Source organism: Miscanthus floridulus, chromosome 17 (assembly GCF_019320115.1).
Source record: "Miscanthus floridulus cultivar M001 chromosome 17, ASM1932011v1, whole genome shotgun sequence".
Taxonomy (NCBI): domain Eukaryota; kingdom Viridiplantae; phylum Streptophyta; class Magnoliopsida; order Poales; family Poaceae; genus Miscanthus; species Miscanthus floridulus.
Window position 1 is genome coordinate 25,131,099 of NC_089596.1, and position 21,000 is coordinate 25,152,098.

Below are 21,000 nucleotides of genomic sequence, written 5' to 3' on the forward strand. Positions count from 1 at the left end.
TGCTCTAGCGTGGACACATCAATGACCTTTTTTGAGATCGCGTTGAAGAACGAGCAAAGCTTTATGATTGTGGCGCGGACCTTTGGGGGGAGGATACCACACAGGGCAACAGGGAGTAGATGAGTCATAATGACATGACAGTCATGGGCCTTCATAGGGCCATAGTTGAACTTGAGTTCTCTCATGTTCACTAGCCTCTTCGGGTTCGCGCAGTAGCCTATCGGGACTTTGAGTTCATTGAAGAAAGAAATAAGCGCATGCTTTTCTTCCTTCTTCAATGTCCAAGATGCAACCGGAAGTTCGAACTAGCCATTCTCTAGCTCCACGGGATGCAGCTCCTTCCTGATTCCCAAGTGTTGCATGTCCAAGCGTGTGGCTAGTGAATCCTTCGATGTCCCCCCAGTGTCCATCAAGGTGTTAAGAGTGTTAGCGCACACATTTTTAGTGATGTGCATGGGATCAAGACAGTGGCATACACTCAGAAATGGCCAGTAAGGTAGTTTCTAGAAATTGATTTTTTCTTCCAAACGCTCCCATCAGGCGCTGCTACTACATTGTCCCCCTTCCCAAGGACAACCTCCAGTATGTTGAGTTATCGAAGTATCGTAGGCCCGTCTTGATATTTTGGAGCTAAGCGTTTCTCAATAGTACCGTTTAAATCTTTTATATTCCTATGGTAAGGGTGATCCTTAGGTAGGAACCTACGGTGTCCCATATAAACTATCTTTGAGTTATTTGGTAGATTTACCGCATCAGTGTCGTCCAAGCACTCGACACATCCAGTATAGCCTTTTGTTTTCTCTCTGGATAATGAACCTTGACCTGGCAGGTCGGTGATTGTAGCGATAAGTACTCCCTTGATCATGACATGTTCCTTTTTGTACTCGTCCTAAACATCCGACACACCCTTTTCAAACATCTCCACTAGTTCATTGATCACTGGTTCTAGAAACACATCGATGTCATTCCCAGGCTGTCTTGGCCCTTGGATCAGTAGTGGCATCTGGATGTACGACCGCTTCATACAGACCCAAGGTGGAAGGTTGTATATACAGAGCGTCACTAGCCAGGTGCTATGATTGCTTCTAACCTGGTCGAAAGGATTCATCACATCTGTGCTCAAAGCAAACCAAAGGTGCCTTACCTCTCCACCGATGTCCTTATAGAACATAGTATTGACAGTCCTCTAGTTATGCCCATCGGTGGGGTGCCTCATCATTGTATCTTTCTTACGCTCTTCGCCATGCCAGCGCAACAGCTTGGCTAACTTTGCACATGCAAACAGCCTATGCACTCGGGGAGCTATAGGGAAATACCAAACCACCTTTATAGGACCTCCTCTGGTCTTGGTACCCTCATCTGATGGCCCTTCCTTATACCGTGGAGTTTCACACTTGGGGCACTTGTCCAAGTCTTTGTATTTTTCTCCATGGTACAATATGCAATCATTGGAACATGCGTGGATTTTTTCAACCTCGAGGCCGATGGGGCAGATCATTTGCTTGGCCAAGTATGTCTTTTCTGGCAACTCATTTTTTTCTGGGAGCATTTTCCTTATTATAGCTAACAACTGATCGAAGCCTTTATCGCTCAATCCGTTTGTCGATTTGAACTCTAACAGCATGATGTCGGCTTCCAGTTTGCTTATTGGACAATTCCTATACAATGGTGTTTTGCCATCTTATCTCATTTTCTCTAGCTTTCTCAGCTGTCTTTCACTAAGACATCCGATCTCTATATTACGTAGCAGCTGAGAAATGCCATCGTTATCCTCGGTATCATCAGCTAGCGTGTTCCTAAACACATTATTAACTGTGGCCATAGGTTCCGTGTTGACACTGGGTTCCTCGTCAGCGTCGTGGATGGCTACGTCAGGCATGTCCACATCATCATCATTTTCCCGTAGAACATTCACACCAACCTCGCCATGCATAGTCCATATCGTATAGTTTGGCATGAACCCCCTGGTAATCAAGTGTGATCGTATAGACTCAATTTGACGAAAGTTCTTATGATTCTTGTAATCTTTGCATGGGCAGAAGACAGGGTTCCCATTCCCAGCATGGCCTTTGGCATCGGTGATAAACTGGCTAACGCCATGCATGTACCGCTTGTCCGTTTGGGACAGATGCATCCACTCTCGATCCATCTCTGCATAAAAAAATACTGAGACAGTAATTACAAAGAATTAATAAGAAATCAAGCTTCATAAACAACAATTGTAGCTCGAAAGTACCATTTTTGGAAAACATTATTGTACACTAATTATTGAAAAATTGAAATTGGTAGCCCCGGCCCTGTAAATTAAAAATCATAGTAAAAAACAATTATTGCACAATATTGAAGAACAACTATTCTACTTTACTTCTAAGAACTAAATATAGCATCACATACTAACAATGATGATCTTGACCACCATGGAATAATTAGCTAGGAATTTAAATGTGTTCATAGACACCAACCTTTTGGATGATGGATTCACCACAATTTGAGCCTTGCACAAATGTCCAATTGGAAAAGTGCTCTCTAGAATGGAGAAAGAACTAGAATGAGAATCAAGCAATGTAGCCATCAAAACGAAGCTAATTAAGCAACAAAATCAAAGGAGTGGATGTTTGTTACTAACCTTAAAGCAAAAAGATCAAGCCATTCTTCAAAATCCAAGCACTAGCTTCATGGTGAAGAGCAGCCGCAACAATGGAGGGAAGGGCCTAAAAGCGCGCCTCTGTTCTCGGGATGGAAGAGGGAAGAAAGAAGAGGACGGCTGCAGCCTTTTTATGCAGTAGGCTTATCACCATCGGCTCTTGGCTAGAACCGACAGTGATAGAGCACAATCACTGCCGGTTTGTGGCTTGAACTGGCAGTGATGAGTGCCCGCCAAAAAACTACCGATTCAAACCACAAACCGGCAGTGATGTGGTCCTTCACTGCCGGTTTTAGCCCAGCCCCAATCATTTTTTCATTTTCAAGCTCATAATCGGCAGTGAAAGTACATCACTGCCGGTTCTCACAAATCCGGCAGTGATGATGCCGACAGTGATGTGCAAATCTGGCGTAGTGACTGAACAAGAAGAAACTAGGGTTGACAGCGTGGAAGATTTTGGAAATTGGATTGCACAGATGAATGGCCCAAAAAATTGATTTTTTTGGAAGCATATGCTATATAATGTATAAAAACACTCAAGCATGGGCTAGACAGACACTAACATAAAAACGATATCCAACAAGTTGCATTATTATTGGTTTATAATGTGTCGATCGATTCTCATATAAAATATATGTTATTCTCTTCTTTCCAAATTTGTTTTGCTATTTTTTATATATAGTTTTTAACTTTTTATTATATCTAGACATAGCGTGTACGTATCTAGCTGTATAACAAAAACTATGTACAAAAACTCAAAGGACTTATAATTTGAATCGGATGGAGTATAAAAGATGTTGTTTACTTGTTTTGCTACGTGGAGAATGTCCTGCTCCACAAAGAAGGGATTGAGACTCAAAGAAATCATTAGGTCTAAGTTTCAGCTAAATCATAAAGAGACCTTAATTATCCAAAGTTGCCAACATGCCTTTTGTTGTGAGATTATTTTTCAAAAAAAAAGTTGTGTTCATTTAATAATTAACAATGTTCGTCCAAATAGTAGTTAGCTCATTTAAATACCATATATATAAATGTTACACGATGATACATTGTTTCTGTTTAATTAGTGCTATATCCTGCATGATTAAACATTCTTTTTTTAACTATTTCACCCCCAATAAATGGCTAAACAAGAGACGATCGAGAAAACAAGCCAATGCAATGAAAACACCAAGAAAAGAAACCCACCACCAGGACTATTCCTATTCGTTCATTCAGATATATAACACGCAAACAAAGTATTCTCGGCAAAGGTTTGCAAATTCCATGCATGGACTCTTATTGAGAGGTAGCTAGCGAACCTTCTGAGAGGCCATGCATGTTTAATTACGGCCACATTTTGTGATGGAAATTAGGCACGAGATCGAATTGAAGGTTTTCCAAGGAAGATGACCCAAGGCATCAGGAATATGGTCCGAGAATTCACTTGCGGTCAATTAGGCAAGTATGAATAACAGAATATGGAAGATGCTGCACCAAGACGTCAGGAAGATGCCACACATTTAGGCAAATAAGGCGACAGTGACACACCACAGGACACCGAAGAAGAAACTAGCTAGGGTTGAAGGTGTGGATGATCTTGAACATTGGATTGCACGGATGAATAATGCAATGGCTGAAAATCCAATTTTTTTACCATAAATAAAAGTATAAGACACTCAAGCCTGGGCTAGACTGACCCTAACACAAGAGAGTGATATCCAACAAGTTGCATTATTGTTGGTTTCTAATAATGCACCGATCGATGCTTGTATTAAATACAACCCCCCCCCCCCCCCCCCCCCCCCCCCCCCCCCCGCCCTCCTCGTAGATATACACTAGGTCGAGATATATGGTAAAAACCATGTATCTAAAAAGGTCAAAATAACTTATTTAGAATGAGGGAGCATCTAATATAAAAGATGTTGTTTACTTGTTTTTGGTACATAGCATGTCCATAAAGAAAGGATTGAGATTCAAAGAAATCTTTAGGTTCAAGTTTCAGCTAAACCATAAAGAGGCCTTAATTATCCTAAGTTGCCAACATGCACTTAGTTGTGAGATGAAGTGGGAGATTACTTTTAAAAAAAAATTGTTTCGTTCATTTAACAACAATGTTTGTCTAAATGCGTGTTTAGCCTATTTGAATGTTACACGGTGATACGTTATCAGTGCTTTATTCTATACAAAGCAGCCCTTATTTGAAGGTTCCACCATACTAATGGCGCTAAACAGAGGATGGTCGACCGTTTAGCGTTTAATAAAGAGATATTACTCCAACAGATAAGCTTGAAGATATATGTAGTAGCGCTTATTAGACCGCTTAATAAAGAGATATTACTCCAACAAATAAGCTTGAAGATAGATGTAGTAGATTTTGCAACGTGATCTGCTTTTTGTTTCTCTGATTATCTTTTGTGTGTTGTCATCATCTTCCCTGCTGGCTAGTTAATTAGCTCTTTGCATTGCCAGCCCTCTCCCTCTATGAACGAACTCACGAAGCAGGACAGGAACCATCGTTCATGCCTGTCTTGACCGAGTCAAAGCTTTGCTGGCAATGACTGAATGCTTGATGTTACTGTAGCTCGTCGCCTTGACAGGGACATCCTCTGGCATATCCGGAATTTGGAATTAGGGTCGCAAAGAACAAGTTGCCATCACAAGCATCCAGCGGCTCTGCCGATGCCCAAGAAGCTTCATCACACCTTGGCTAGAGGTAGCCATGGCAGGACAGGTATTGCTTGTGTTGACCGAAGCTTCCTCCTCAGCCATGGCAGTAGGTTGAGGCGTTGAGCTTGCTCACTATATATACGGCGCCATCCATGCCGAGCTCTCCATCTCAAGTCATCAGCTCCAAGCTAGCTAGCCTTCACTCAAGCATCACAAAACCCTACTAGCTAGTGCTCCCTACAGCACCTGCGTACATACAACACTTCACAGCAATCTATCTACTCGACCGTCGTCTTCAATTCCCAAGGCATAATTAACAATGGTGGTTCCCGTGATCGACTTCTCCAAGCTGGACGGCGCCGAGAGGGCGGAGACCCTGGCGCAGATCGCCAATGGCTGCGAGGAGTGGGGGTTCTTCCAGCTCGTGAACCACGGCATCCCGCTGGAGCTTCTGGAGCGCGTCAAGAAGGTGTGCTCCGACTGCTACCGCCTCCGGGAGGCTGGGTTCAGGGCGTCGGAGCCGGTGCGCACGCTGGAGGCGCTCGTCGACGCGGAGCGGCGCGGCGAGGAGGTGGAGCCCGTGGACGACCTGGACTGGGAGGACATCTTCTACATCCACGACGGCTGCCAGTGGCCGTCCGACCCGCCGGCGTTCAAGGAGACCATGCGCGAGTACCGCGCCGAGCTGCGGAAGCTCGCCGAGCGCGTCATGGAGGCCATGGACGAGAACCTCGGCCTCGGCAGGGGCACCATCAAGGCTGCCTTCTCCGGCGACGGCCGGCACGAGCCCTTCTTCGGCACCAAGGTCAGCCACTACCCGCCGTGCCCGCGCCCGGACCTCATCACGGGCCTGCGCGCGCACACCGACGCCGGCGGCGTCATCCTGCTGTTCCAGGACGACAGGGTCGGCGGCCTGGAGGTGCTCAAGGACGGCCAGTGGACCGATGTGCAGCCGCTCGCGGGCGCCATCGTCGTCAACACCGGCGACCAGATCGAGGTGCTCAGTAACGGCCGCTACCGCAGCGCGTGGCACCGCGTGCTGCCCATGCGCGACGGCAACCGCCGCTCCATCGCCTCCTTCTACAACCCGGCCAACGAGGCCACCATCTCGCCGGCGGCGGTGGCCAGCGGCGGGGAGGCGTACCCGAAGTACGTGTTCGGCGACTACATGAACGTGTATGCCAAGCAGAAGTTCCAGGCCAAGGAGCCCAGGTTTGAAGCCGTCAAGGCGGCGGCGCCAAAGTCATCTCCAGCGGCATAAATAAAAAAAGGGACTAATTATTAAATATAGTATAAATAATTATAATTTATTTGTTAAATATAATTCATTTGTTGGATATAACAGCTGGAGAAATAATAATATATAAGTATACTAAGTACGGGTTAGCATTTCAGGTTTTTCACTGTGTTTAACTTTAGTGGCATGGTATGATGCTATATTGTTGTAGCAATAAGTTTGTCAAGCTTTAATCCAATAGAAAAGATATAAGGTTTGTTAAGTCTTTGGTGTAGAGTTTGCACATGCACACCCAAGTATTGGGTTTTTTCATGCACTTAATTAATGTGATAGTGATTATATGTAAAAGTTGTACCATCATTGTTCAAATGCAATAAAGAGTTGTTTGTTAAGACTCCATGTGCACTGTTCCTTCGTCGGATTATCCAAGAGGCCGTAGCACCAAAATGTGACTTCATGTCCTTACGCGTAAAATAGATCCAGCTCCTCTATTCAGCACCCAGATAGAAGCGCTTCTCCTTGAATTCGCGTTTGGTGTGACTCTTTTGACTCTGGTGTCGAAATTGCGAGCAGAGACGGATGGAGTCGGAGCGGCACCAACAGCGCCAAATGTGACCCCCTCTATCCACGTCAATCTATATCTACTTATTTCATTGGTAATTGTCATCTTACGTCCGTGGAAAAATGTGTGGTGGAAGCGACTTTTTCCGTGCAAACATGAAAATCAACTCGGTATAATTTTAAGCTTAGCGTATCCATAATGCATCCACGATTCCACATATGTAGTCATATGTCAAAGTTGGGATGCACACTCAACGTAGAAAAGTTTATACTAAAATGACGAATCTCATGTGCACTAGAAGACAAAATTCTTGTGATTTAGTCTTTTAATTCACACGTACCTAAAATTCACCATTTTCATATGAATTTGTCAGAAGTGAGTTTGCATCCTAGCTTTCTTTACATTGAGTAGTGATGGAAATATATCTTTTTAAGTTGGTTTCGACATTTTCAGAGAAGATGTAGCTTCCAGCTCATATTTCTCCGGATCTTCAGCCATCTATCAATCTTAGATATCTGCATATGGAGAAGGAAGAAGAAGCGTCATTCATTTTTCTAGTGCATTCATACTAAGAGAGGTATCTCTTTGCCGTTACATACGAGGATGACTGGATGAGCAGCGAGGTTACTTTTAGAGTGGAGTGGAGCAGCTTCTAAGCGATGATGGCATGGGCCACCATGTCAACTCTTCATGGACCACCATTTGTGCATGTCCAACTCATTCCGTGTGGCAACGGTGACACAGCCTTTTGCCACTTGCGGCGACAAGACGAGCACAAGCAGGCGCTGGGCAGCCACTCACATGCGCACACATCTCACTCTCCCTCTCGTGGATGCTGCTAGCGAAAAAAGGCCTGCATTTGGGTCCACAGGATGCTGCTAGCAAAGAGAGTTTTATCCATATTCACCTACTAACTTTGATGAGCACTTTGAGTATAAATGTTTCTAGTACAACTTAAACCATGAGAAAATTTGTTTACAAGACCAATAATGTGTCATAGGCGTGGGCATGGGTGTGTGAGTTGGAGTTTGTCTCGGGGGTGTTTCTAGGAGTGTGCCTCGTGCTTCTCCTTTGTTTTTTTTTTTCTTTTTCTTTTCTTTTATTTAAATAAAATGACACGTAGCTCTCTTGGCGTCGTTTGAGAAAAAAAAAGGACAAGCATGGATAGATAACAAAAGGTCACAATGTATGTAGATAGATAATCTTGTCAATAAATGAATAGTAAGTGAAGGGACCATCTATATATCCACTCAAATATTATCATCCTCAAATATGTCCATGTCACTTTTATAGCCGTGCATTAATTACAATTTTAAACTCAAGAGTCCAGATCCATCTGTCTCTCATTATATTGTTTCCATACTGAAAAAGTAGAGCAAAAATGACAAGATTTTATTCGATTTTCTAGGACATTTATTTTTATTTACCTGTAACATCTAATTTCTCTTCTGGGGTAACTTTTTGTTGGGCTAATTAAGATAAAACAAATTTGACATGTTTATGCTAATAAGGAAAGTATGGTGGACGAAATAAATACCATTGCTCAAAAAATAAATGTAGTTTGAGCATCTCTATTGTCCCCTCTTGGATAAAAAAAAGATTGTTCCCTCCCAAATGGAATATATCAGCTATCGGAAGGACTAGTGTCCAATCAAAAGAATCAATACCTTCTCATTTCTTTATTTAAAAAAATCGACCTCATCTTCTTCCTATCACATCACAAAAGATAGAATCAGTGATAATCCTGTCTACTGCTTATAAAACGAATCGAGTAATTCGGCATATTTCAGTATCAAACCTAGTCTCAAAAACCAAGTAATTTACCCTCTCAAACAATACAATTCTAGCATGCATAGTACCAAGTCAAACTGATTCCCGGAAAAAAAAAAAGGAACCAAGTCAAACCATTTTCAAATTGAGTAAATTTACATAAACATGTAGCAATGTTTATGATGCCAAATAAATGTTATTAGATCCTTGAGGAAGTATGTATACATAATTTGTGTTGTAAATATTGATATTTTTTAATAATTATAGTAAGGCTTTTATATTAAAAATAAGAACAGAATAAAAGTATAGCACAGTTAATCTTTTTTTCAGACGGAAGTAGAATCTAGCGGATCGGATAGGATCATAGGACCAGGTAAAACTAGCCTGTGTTGACTGTAAATAAAAGCTAGCTAGAGCTCTGGGGACCAATAGTGCATGATGCATCGATTTGGCGGCTGGGCTGGTGCCACTGGACACTGGTTCGTTGCACGAAAATTCAGGAAGCGTAAAATTGTTTAAGCCTGTTCGATTGGCTGGTTCGTATCGTTGCTGGTTCGTGAAAAAGTACTGCTGGCTGGTTTGTGTGAGAGAAAAATACTGTTCCGACTGAAAATTTACGATCGTTTACGACAAGCCACAGCCAAACAAACAGGCTGAAGCTTGTGAAATTGCACGGTAATTCGTCCTCGTCCTCCGCTATTCCGCTCCGGTGAGTGTTCGGCGGCCATGGCCGTGGCGCTGAGGAGCACACCAGGCAAATGGCCATGCCGGTCAGCATGCATGCAGACGGGTGCCGGCTTTCTCGCAATTTCGCCCAAAAAAAAAAGATGGGTGGATCGATCGAATATATGTATGATTAAAATCCTCAGATCCGAATATTTAGGATGAGTACTTTTGAATGCAGGGATTGATTTGCACTCGAACTAATTTCACCGGCTTTTGGTTTTAGATTCACTAGAATCGTGCACGTGTTTTAGGGGAGGAGAGAATCAGTAGCGAGCACAGCACATACGTCTGTCACGCGAACAAAGGCAGGGCCGCCCCCTGTGCAGTGGTCCACTCTGGGCGGGGTTTTCTCCGGCGATCCTCGGCCGGGCGCAGGCTACGTACATGGCGGCGGAGGGCGCCGGCGGCCGGGGAGGACGAGCCGCGCGGTACCCGCCTCTGTCGGCGCTCGTCGTCTCCGCCATCGCCGCCTCCTCCGCCGTCATCGTCCTCGCCGTCGTCCACTCGGTACGGTGACTGACAAGATTATTACATTTCGCCGTCGTCCTTAAGTGTTTCTTGCGTTGCCGTGGTGGCTGACAGCGGTGGCCGGCGGGCGGTTTGTTTGTTTCATGGGCGCAGGCGTACGACGACGCGGTGTCGCGGACGCGGACGCTGCTGGGCCACAACCTGGAGCCGACGCCGTGGCACCCGTTCCCGCACGCCAAGGGCCGCCCCCCGGCGCGCGCCGCGCTGCGGTGCGCGCCCTCCATCGCCTGTCTGCCACCTCTCTCGCGGCCTCGTCCGCCACCGGAGCCAGCGAACGCGTCGTCGTCGTCGCGCGGTAACAACAACAACAACAACAACAAACAGTGCCCGGCCTACTTCGCGGCGATCCACCGGGACCTGGCGCCGTGGCGCGGGGCGGGGCGGGGCGTGACGCGCGCGCTGCTGGACGCGGCGCGGCAGAGCGCGTCCATGCGCGTCACCATCACCGGCGGAGGCCGCCGGCTGCACGTCGACCTCTACTACGCGTGCGTGCAGAGTCGCGCGCTCTTCACGGTGTGGAGCCTGCTGCAGCTGATGCAGCGGTACCCCGGGCGCGTCCCCGACGTCGACCTCATGTTCGACTGCATGGACCGCCCCGCCATCAACCGCACCGAGCACGGCGGCGACGCCGCGCCCCCGCCGCCGCCGCTCTTCCGCTACTGCACCACCAGGGACCACTTCGACATCCCCTTCCCTGATTGGTCCTTCTGGGGCTGGTAAGGGATGCATCATTCGCATATATATGTTAAGATTTTTTATATTTATATAATACTGTCAAGATTTTTTAATCAATGAATGAAGTGTCAAGAAGATTGATGGACATATGTAACGCAGGCCGGAGACGAACATCGAGCCATGGAACAGGGAGTTCAAGAGCATCAAGTCCGGCGCTCGGGCGACGAGATGGGCGGACAGGGTGCCGACGGCGTACTGGAAGGGGAACCCGGACGTGGCGTCGCCGCTGCGGGTGGCGCTGCTGGGGTGCAACGACACGGCGCTCTGGCGCGCCGAGATCATGCGGCAGAACTGGGACGACGAGGCCAAGTCGGGGTACCAGCACTCGAGGCTCTCCTCGCAGTGCACGCACCGGTACAAGATCTACGCGGAGGGGTTCGCGTGGTCGGTCAGCCTCAAGTACATCCTGTCGTGCGGATCCATGGCGCTGCTGATCGAGCCGCGGTACCAGGACTTCTTCAGCCGGGGCCTGGAGCCCCGGGTGAACTACTGGCCGGTGACGGAGATGGGCATGTGCGAGTCCATCAGGGACGCCGTCGACTGGGGCAACGCCAACCCCGGCGAGGCCGAGCGCGTCGGCCGGCGCGGCCAGCGGCTCGTGCAGGGCCTCCGCATGCACGCCGTCTACGACTACATGCTGCACCTGCTCACCGAGTACGCAAGCCTCATGAACTTCCGCCCCGTGGCGCCGCCGTCGCCTGACGCGCACGAGGCGTGCGAGGCGTCGCTGCTCTGCCTCGCCGACGACAAGCAGCGCAGGTTCCTCGAGGCGTCCAGGGCGGAGCCCGCGGCCGACGAACCCTGCGTGCTGCCGCCGCCGCCGGCGGCGGCGTGATCGAGCGCTTGAGCTAGGTGGAATGCTGAAACAGCAGCTCGTGTAGGAGCAGTTGCGTCTCTACCTCTCGGCTCTCTAGGATTTATTTATATGGAATAGAAGACTCAAAAAGAAGACAGAGCACAACGAATTGTGGTCACGACAGTTGCAGGATTGAATGATGATTGTAGTTGTAGGGACACAAGTTCGTGCGAAAGCATGTCCAGATTTGAGGCCAATTGCAATTGCATTGAATTTTTTGTTTCCAAGCCCTCTGAAGTTACTAGTTGTATTGTGTATCTTGCGTCTGGTTTCGCCACTACGTCACCTTATAGCAAAGGATTATGAATACAACTTAGAGCCTCATTCAAATAGGTGGGTTAATCTTCTTCTATTAGTTTCAACCTAGAAAATAGATGGTTCCTATGTCCATTAATTAGTATGCCAACTAAACAAAATGCTAAGAGCAAGGTTAATAATACAGTCGACCGCTGGCTAAAAGGATCCTTGCATTCTACCTCTCAACCCACTCATATAGTAGCTAGCTCTTCAGCATTAATACATGGTCCACCTATCTCTTTCACATAGTTTCTCGATTCTTGTGTCTAAGCCAGTTGTAAGTTTACAACCCGCTTCTTCTCTCTATTCCACATTAGCATTTAGCTTGCTTACAGCCTGTTATTATACTTGCTCTAATGTGGCATTATAGATGGTTTCTACCAACTAAGCAAAATGCTAATGTGCATTGTAGTTAATAAAGATAGAGAAGGAAATCATTTCTTATATAGAAAAAACCATATATACACGAGAACCAAGATACGAATAGATTGATCGATTGGTCAATGCTTACATAAGAATTAAGGTACGAATAGAATCAAGAAACAAATAGATGTGATTGGTCAATGCATACATAAGAATCAAGCTACGATTGATAGATACTAAGAGAGAGAAAACATTTAATGGACAAAAATTAATTTCAATCAAACTAGGGAAAATGGTTTCTATATATAATGTCTATTTCACTCCGTAAATATATGAAACGATCTAGTAGCTTCCAGAGCAACTTAGCCAAGAGAGAGGACATTTTATTGGACAAAATTTAATTTTAAAGAAACTATTCATTATTAGGAAAATATGGTTTCTACGTATATAATGTCTATTTGACTCAGTAAGTACATGTTAGTGTGACTAACTCAAGTATAAAACCATCTCATAGTTTCTAATGTCAAATCATAGTTTCTAGTATAGTTTCTAATGTCAAATCATACAGCCTGTTCGCTTGTTGATTTCAACCAACCCAAACTAGCCAGCCAACAGTGTTTTTCTCTCACAATAAACCAGCACCAGTCAGCTCAAACCAACCCAGAAACCAACCAACGAACAGGCCGATAGTTTCTAGTGTGAGGAAGTATAAAATCATCTCGTAGTTTCTAATGTGACTGACTAAACCATCTCATAGTTTCTAATGTGACTGCCATTAGTCAAGTAGCTGGTTAACTAGCTGACCTATCTATCTAATCCGATTTAATTTTTAGCCCCGGCTAATAACTAGCCCTATCTATCCAAACAGCGCTTTAAGGCCAGTGGCCACCAAGAGCAGAGAGAAATCGTGGCGTCGCTCTGCCTACCACATAAACCAACAGATGACAACGAAGCCAGAATACGCATCTACCTAGAAAACAAAAGCAGGTGCATTCAGACCCAAACCACCACCACAACAACAACAAAGCCTTTAAATCCCAAACAGATTGGGATAGGCTAGAGTTAAAACCCATCAGAAGCAATCAAGGTTCAGGCACGTGAATAGCTATCTTCCAAGCACTCCTATCTAAGGCTAAGTCTTTGGATTCAGACCCAAACCGATACTGCAAATTCCCATAGTATCCACCATTTCGTATAGCAAAACAACTCCAAGCATCATCTCATTTCAGTTAACTGAAACAGTGATACAGATATATAGATAAAGCATTGGCATAGAAGGCGCGAACAAGTACTTGAGTGCCTCTCCTATTCCTCATATCACCATATATCTAATGTAGGTCAACACGATTATCCTATTTAATGACCAATTTACAAAATGCGAGCAGCCCGTGCTGTGGCAGCACCCATACGCACGCAAATCACCAAAACGCGCTGCAAATCATGGTAAAAGTTGTTGACGCACCACAACCTTGCAGGAGATTGCCACCCCCCGTGGTATCGCACTAGTCTGGGAGCTGTTTTGGACTTTGCCACTAACCACCAATCAGGCAAGGTATTTGTACATATTCGCATTGTCCTTGTCGCGCTCCAAGTAGTCCCTTGTGATGAGATCCTCAATCCTCTTCTTTATGGCTTTGAAGTCAGGCTGTAGTATCACACAGGCCCAAGTAAGAAAATGAACAGAATACAACACAAGTAGCAAAACCAATTTTCTTCGTATATGATTATCCTAGATTACGCAGCCACAGACGAGTTAACGGTTATCTTTGTAGATTGAACCTAACAACCTGTCCTTGGTTTGGGACATGTGAATATTTGCCATTCATTGTAAGAGCTACCATAACATGATATCCAATTCAATCCAAAAGGGTACGTAATTACTTCTGATGCAACAACAGGATTACCCAATGTACCACGGGCAGAAAATTGTAACTGAATTACTGATACACTTATTGCAAGAACAAGATAAAAATTGTAACTGACAGCAGAAAATAAGTTCAGTCGTGCGGGTATTGTAACAGGGACTAAGCTACGAAGAACTTCTCAAGTAGGAGATATACTGTCAGTACCTTAAACATGCGGCTCAGCTGCTCAACACATTCAGCAACCAGCTGTTGATGACCCATGACTTTGCGGCTCTTCATAATGCGCACAATTGATGCATCAATTGCATACCTCCTGTCTTTGTCAACATCTTCAACAACCTTTTTCTTCTCATCAACAGGAGGGAGTGGAATCTGGAAAGTGACAACGAAATGAAATATTAGCATAACAGCAACTAAACTAAGTCTTACCAAACAGCAAAAGAACAGTGAAAACGGGAAATACCTTAATTCTTCTCATTCTGTCAGTAAATTTTGAATTGAACTCAAAAACATCATTGGGCGAGATGGATTTATTTGCCGGTTCCTTGGTAAGGATCTTGTATTTCGCACAAGAAAGCGAATGGAGCAAGCGCACTACATCATCATCTGACAGGTTTAATTGTGTTACAATCTCAGAATAACTAAGCCTGTCAGATCCATTGAACAACAGTAGCAATGCAGCCTGTCAAAACAAGACACGTGTCAAAAAACGTCAGACAGGTTAATATAGCACCATTTATTGTGATACAGAAATAATCCAAGATTACCTGATATGTCGTAACAATGAGCTCAATAGGTTTAGCATCAAACTTAGCATTGATGTTGCAGGTTCCCAAGGAATAAATCCATGTCAGCTTCCTGTGCTTTGTTCTTGTTTGATAGAACTCCTTGAAAACCTCTACACATTTCACCTAGAAGCAGACATATATAAAGTCACTTCAAAGAACTTAAACATGTACCTAACATGCTTTTTTGAAATGAGCTAACATGCTCAAGTGCAGTGTTTGGTGCCCTTGAAGTGATCGAACAGTTTAACTTACCATCTCAGCAGGAAGGTTTATGTCAAAAGTTTTGTAGCTTGGCCAGAATCCCGTTGTCAAAACAGTAACAGCCAAGTCTATCCCAGGATTCAACTCTGGATGTCCAGCTACAAACTCTTCAAACTTAGTCTGGTGATCTCTAGCGACAGTAAGGTCCGTAACCATGCCCTCCATTTTTGAAGTAAACTGCCCCCCGCACTGTTGCTTGAGCTTTGTCAGAATACTTCTCTCATGCTCGTCATTAGCACTTTTGTCAAAAAGTAATCTTCTTGCAAGTTTCTTCCTGTAAGCCAGTTCACATATAAAAAAACTTAACCAAGTTCCAAAGGGCACTATTTCCTAACACACTTTGACAAAAAAGCATTTTCTTTAAATTACACAAGCATTAATAATACCATGTAGGATAACAAGCACTCACCTATAGAACTCAGCAAATAGGTCTTTATCACTGATGTATGCCAGCAATCTCACCACCTGGAAACCAGTCAATCATTAAAGCTCTGGCACATAATTTACCAATAACAGCAAAAGAAAAGAAAGAAAGATGTACCTTTTCAAGAGCATCTTCAATGGCTTCATCACTGAGCTTCTCACTGCAACCTTTCTTCAGAATATTGTCGCAGAAGGTAGCCAACAACTCAGCACTCGAACTGCCAGAGACACCTTTGTTACAGAAGACCTCAAAGGCTTCTTTAAGTGCCTGTGGTAAGAATTATGAGAATGAGACACCATTTGCAATATTATGGCAACAGCAGAATGAAAATGAGATATTTCAGCTGAAGACCTTATGGAAGAGTGTATGTCCCTGGAAACATTCTGTCACGTAAGCTACATATTTGTCATGCAGCTCGATGATTTTCCACACGAAGACCTAAAAAACAAGAATAAATAAGCTAACATAACACACAACAAAAGCAGAGTGCGATCAAGATACACACCTGTTCCTGCATGCCAACCATATCCTTCTTCTCTGGCTGTAAAAGCAATGAATTGTAAAAATAATAATTTAGGGAAGATAAAACAGAAAATTAATCAAATATAGCAAGAAAAATCAAACAGCCAGGTGGCAGAATATCAAGCATACAAAGTGGTAATGTAAAGAAAAGGACTGGGAAATGGGAACTACTTAGCAACCTGACAATAGAGGTTAGATGAAGGCCGTTACAAACTATTAATGTGGAGTTTTTGCTGTTTCTATATATATGAATCAAAAAGTGCATAAAGGTAACATAAATAATTTAACAGCTAAAGAAACACTGCACCTTCTTATTACTAGCAGAATCTTCTGCTTGCTTTACCAAGGCTGTGCCTTCATTTGTAACATGCTGCGGACAAATATAACTCAATCAGAACTGAATATCATGGTTCAAAGGAATAAAATGAGTGAGCTAAAAGAGAACAGAGGCACCCTGCAAGGGAAATTAATACCGTTTTGAACATGTTAGATATAGGCTCCAGACCACGGGTGATTTTGGAGAAGAGCCTGTACATCCTAGAAAGATCCTCAACCTGCAGTAATAGAGGGATGCAGTGAATATTCAATACTGTTAGGAAGTCATTCATTAGATAATAATAATAATAATAAGGTTTTCAATCCAACTTTATCATCACGAAGCAAAGCAGAACATCCAGAATGCTCCTTCTCCAACAGCGGGGTTGCATACTGAGCAAGCAATTCATTTTGCACTTTCTGTCGAAATTCAAGATTATCACAATGTAAGGGTCATACGGGAAATTATGTCGAGCACTATTCATGAAAGACATAGCAACATTCTGAATTCAAAACTGAAATATTTGCTGCAAATAAAATATTAATTAAATAAATACTACAAAACTGGATAAGGAAAGATTTTGCACATACCTCCAACAACTTTTGTTCGCTGCTAATATGCAAATAGTGACCTACTCGCTCCTTCTCCCGCTTCAAACACTCCTCAGCCTTTTGAAAGAAGCATCAGCCATTAAGAAATAGCCACACGTAAATACAGATAGAAAGAGACAGAAACCTTCTCAACTCTAGGTACCTTAATCATGTAATCTGGGCATGAGTCCTCAAGAATCCAGCTTTGAGCCTTGACAGAGTAGTACTCTGTAGTATCCTTGAGCAAGAAATCTTCAAAGTCATTCTCATAACACTCCATTTGACCCAACCCGATTTCAACAAAAATATCCAAGACATTCTTCAACAGAGCCCGGTCAATTTGTTCACCCTCACGTTCTTTGTCTATCTGTTAAAAGAAAAAATATCAGTTCTCAAATAGATGAAGCTTAGGGATGTATGCAATCAGACAATTGGCCATAATGCGCACAAAAGTTTTAAGATATCCCACATGGAAGAGAGAATAGCAGTTTATTTGGTCCTTACTATATTTCAATATATTCCAACATGTATAACTTAGAAGAAGAAAAAATATGGTCAAAAACATATGTTGGAGATCATATTAATGTCCAAACATCAAGCAAATAAAGAATGGAGCTAGTATATGTTAACCAACCATTTTATACTACCATTAATCACAAAGAGATGCAAGGTCTCACCAGAGCAATCACTGCGTCTTTAACTTGTCCTTTAATCTCTTGATAGATCTGTTACCACAGTTTAATTGATTAGGGCATAAGCATTGAAAAAGCATGAGTGAAAAAGAAGCTGGAAATTAAGTAACTGTTGTTTTACCAACTCTCGGAAGCAAGTAAGACCAACTTCTTTAAGTGGGGTAAGTGACCTCCTTGATATGAAGTACCGGTCAAGGTAATGAAAGAAACGTGAGAGCCAGCGAACCATGACTTTATGGTTTGACCACCTTTGCACTAGCTCCCTCAGCATAAACTCATCATGTTTCTCCCTTAACGAAGGTAGTACCTGCATGAAATTATAATTTAGTGAGAAAGCTCTCAGAAGTGAATGTACAAATACAGTGAAGAGGATAATATTATAGTTAGATTAAAGCGTCATACAAAATCAGGGCATGACTCATGGGTTCAACCTCTAGTCATAAAAACACCTACAGCTAAAGGGAGATATACAAGTTTCTTTTACAAATCAAATATGATCGTCAAACAATAAATTAGCAAGCTACAGAAAAGCTCCTGCAAATTGAAACTAGCATCCATGGGTCCTCAATTATGCAAACCATTATTTATCTTCCTGCCATAGATAGCATCGGTTAGTGTCTAATTACTGTCCGTTAAAAGGTGCTGCAAGAATACAAAAAGGTACTCTCCACATGATCTATAAGAAATGAGCTGCGGTGTACAAAGAATGGGCACAGAATTGTTTGTCAAGTAGCTGGGCCAATTGTTCCACCAAATCAAGATGCTTATTACAATTAAACTAAAGAGATTTAACTTATCCTGTAGAAAAAAGAGATGGACAAAAGGGGAAAAGAAAGCTACCACAGCAATATTTGCAGCGTAAAAAAAGTTTTGATTACTCCATTTACAAATTACAATCAAACAGATCAGCACAATTCTATATATTATTATAAGGGTTGACCATCTATGACAAACAACTCTCATTTTCCCCCAAAAAAAAGTCTATCTACAGAAAGAATGAAACAATTCTGGTCTGCTGTCTACCCTTGACAAGCCCATAACAGAAACTACAAGTTCCAACAAAAAGCAAATGGAAACAGCCACAGTGATATCACAAGACATCTAATGAATCTACTGGAGCCAACAGAACACCAGGCCCAAGTGTACAAATAAATGGGCACAGAATTGTTACAAAGGCACATAAAGTAGCTGAACCAATTCTTTCACCAAATCAAGATGCTTACAATCATTTTAAAGAGATTGAATTATCCTGTACAAATCAAGAGATGGACAAAAGAAGGGGAAGACAGCGCTACCACTGCAATATTTGCGGCATAAAAAAGTTTTCATTAGTTCATTTACAAAGTACAATCAAACAGATCAGGACAATTCTATATATATTATAAGGGTTCGACCCATCTATGACAACCAACTCTCATTCCTTTTCCCAGAAAGAATGTGTATCAACAGAGTTAATGAACATGACTAGTCATCGGCAAGCAATGTATTATTTAGCAGAAAACCAAAAGAAAATGAGAACATCGCCATATAGGCCGTTCTCGTCCCAACCTATCAACCAACCAAGCGGCAAGAGCTAATCCACCAAAGTTATAAAAAAAACATCAAACTGCCTTATTCCCCTCAGAGTAGAAAATCTAACACTAATACCACGCCGCAGAATACAAGACAATCTAGGTCGCATACAGACATTCACATGAGCAAGAGGGATATGAACAAGCGGCTCACCATGGAGGTGATGTACTCCTCGAACGACTCCCGATACTTGTCGTAGAGCTGCTGCGAGTAGTCGTGTGGCGGCTTCTGCGTGCACATGTTGTATATCGTCCTGCGACAAGGAGACCAAAACCCTAGATCATAACCGGATCGAAGTGGATCGAGGTGGGAAACCCTAGCGGCCGCCGCCGCGAAGGAGACGGCGGCGGCGGCGAGGAGGAGGAGGAGGGAGGCGTACGTGTAGAGCATCATGTAGTCCTCGGAGCTGAACTGCGGCTCGGGCTTGCCCTCGAGGATGTTCTTCAGCTTGGTGATGCCCTTCTGCATGAAGGCCCATCCCTCCTCCAGATCGATTGTCCTACGCTCCTGCCCCGCCATCACCGCGGGCGGAGGTGGCGGTGCCGACGCGCGGAGGAGCAAACCCTAGCGCCGCCGCTGGGGTTTGGTGTCGCGCCTGGGGAGGATGGCGAGGGTCCTCGAGAGGCGAGCGCGAGAGGCGGAAGGGTGGGGAAGGAGAGAGGCGAGCGCGTGGGCGTAAGGAGAGGTGGGATGGGGGTTCTGTTGTATATCGCCGCGGCTGAAGGCGGCCCCCTCCTCGATGGGGAGATCCCGTGTGATTCAGACTCCGTCCCCGTCGTCCGATCGCGAGGTGGACGGCCCCAGATGACGAGCCTTGCGCTAAGATGTGGATCATTGTACCAATACCAATCAAATCAAACTACTACTACTAGTTTCAATTTCAATCAATCCCGGGCTCCTAATAAATAGGGTTAGCTGTTTAGTAATTTATTTACTTTAGCTAGTTCTGGATTTATTTACATTAGGCCATGGCACCAAATAAGTTCGTTGGTAAAATTTATTTGAATAATAATTGATCTAATAATATTAATAATACAAGTTGGTGTTCTAGGTACTGAAATTTTATCTTAAAAATTTAGTCAGACTTAGCATGATCTTATTCAGGACCAACCTAAAACTAGCTATGTTTTGGAAAGATGAAGTACATTATATTGTGTTTAAAGTTCCTCTAATATGTTATCTTATATTGTCATATGTACGAGGGTTTAGTTATACACAAGTATGGCAAAGGCACCGGTAGAACATGTAAATATGCGTGCAATAATAGTAATATAATAGTTGATCCTTCAACGCATAAGAAAACCCTTTACGGGGAGCCTTGCCATGTGTCTCTGGCCAATTCCCATGCTGCACATGCCCTCGTGCCGTAACTCCCAATCCCCAAACCACGCGTGTGCTGGTCTACTTGTAGTATTAATGTGCACATGTCTATAGTGATGTCGGTGTTTCGTAAATCGGACTAGTAAGTTTATAAGATTGTCGCGTTACTCTAGGAAGACGATGGTAGCATCCAATAGAGAAGATGATGGTAGCATCCAATAGACACAAGGATTTATACTGCTTTAGACCAGAGCCCTACGTCCAGTCTCAGAGAAGATCGAGT

At 43.8% G+C, this 21,000-nt stretch overlaps 3 protein-coding genes across 3 annotated transcripts; 2 read left to right on the forward strand and 1 right to left on the reverse strand.

Moving 5' to 3' along the window:
- Positions 1 to 5,031: 5,031 nt before the first annotated feature.
- Positions 5,032 to 6,792, forward strand: LOC136516859 (1-aminocyclopropane-1-carboxylate oxidase-like). The gene has a single exon (XM_066510354.1). It carries the CDS (start codon positions 5,613 to 5,615, stop codon positions 6,552 to 6,554), a length of 942 nt encoding a protein of 313 aa, XP_066366451.1. The 5' UTR covers positions 5,032 to 5,612; the 3' UTR covers positions 6,555 to 6,792.
- Positions 6,793 to 9,551: 2,759 nt separating this feature from the next.
- Positions 9,552 to 12,257, forward strand: LOC136517157 (uncharacterized). Its single transcript, XM_066510679.1, has 3 exons — positions 9,552 to 10,095; positions 10,210 to 10,832; positions 10,951 to 12,257. The coding sequence occupies exons 1-3, from the start codon at positions 9,973 to 9,975 to the stop codon at positions 11,684 to 11,686; spliced, it is 1,482 nt and encodes a 493-aa protein (XP_066366776.1). The 5' UTR covers positions 9,552 to 9,972; the 3' UTR covers positions 11,687 to 12,257.
- A 1,307-nt stretch (positions 12,258 to 13,564) lies between these two features.
- LOC136517041 (cullin-1) lies at positions 13,565 to 20,079 on the reverse strand. Its single transcript, XM_066510552.1, has 18 exons — positions 19,777 to 20,079; positions 19,551 to 19,650; positions 17,947 to 18,132; positions 17,811 to 17,858; positions 17,297 to 17,500; positions 17,134 to 17,211; positions 16,873 to 16,962; positions 16,701 to 16,781; positions 16,535 to 16,597; positions 16,211 to 16,246; positions 16,057 to 16,143; positions 15,823 to 15,972; positions 15,691 to 15,746; positions 15,273 to 15,555; positions 15,000 to 15,143; positions 14,696 to 14,914; positions 14,437 to 14,604; positions 13,565 to 14,012 (listed from the first exon to the last, which is right to left on the reverse strand). The coding sequence occupies exons 1-18, from the start codon at positions 19,914 to 19,916 to the stop codon at positions 13,911 to 13,913; spliced, it is 2,235 nt and encodes a 744-aa protein (XP_066366649.1). The 5' UTR covers positions 19,917 to 20,079; the 3' UTR covers positions 13,565 to 13,910.
- Positions 20,080 to 21,000: the final 921 nt, after the last annotated feature.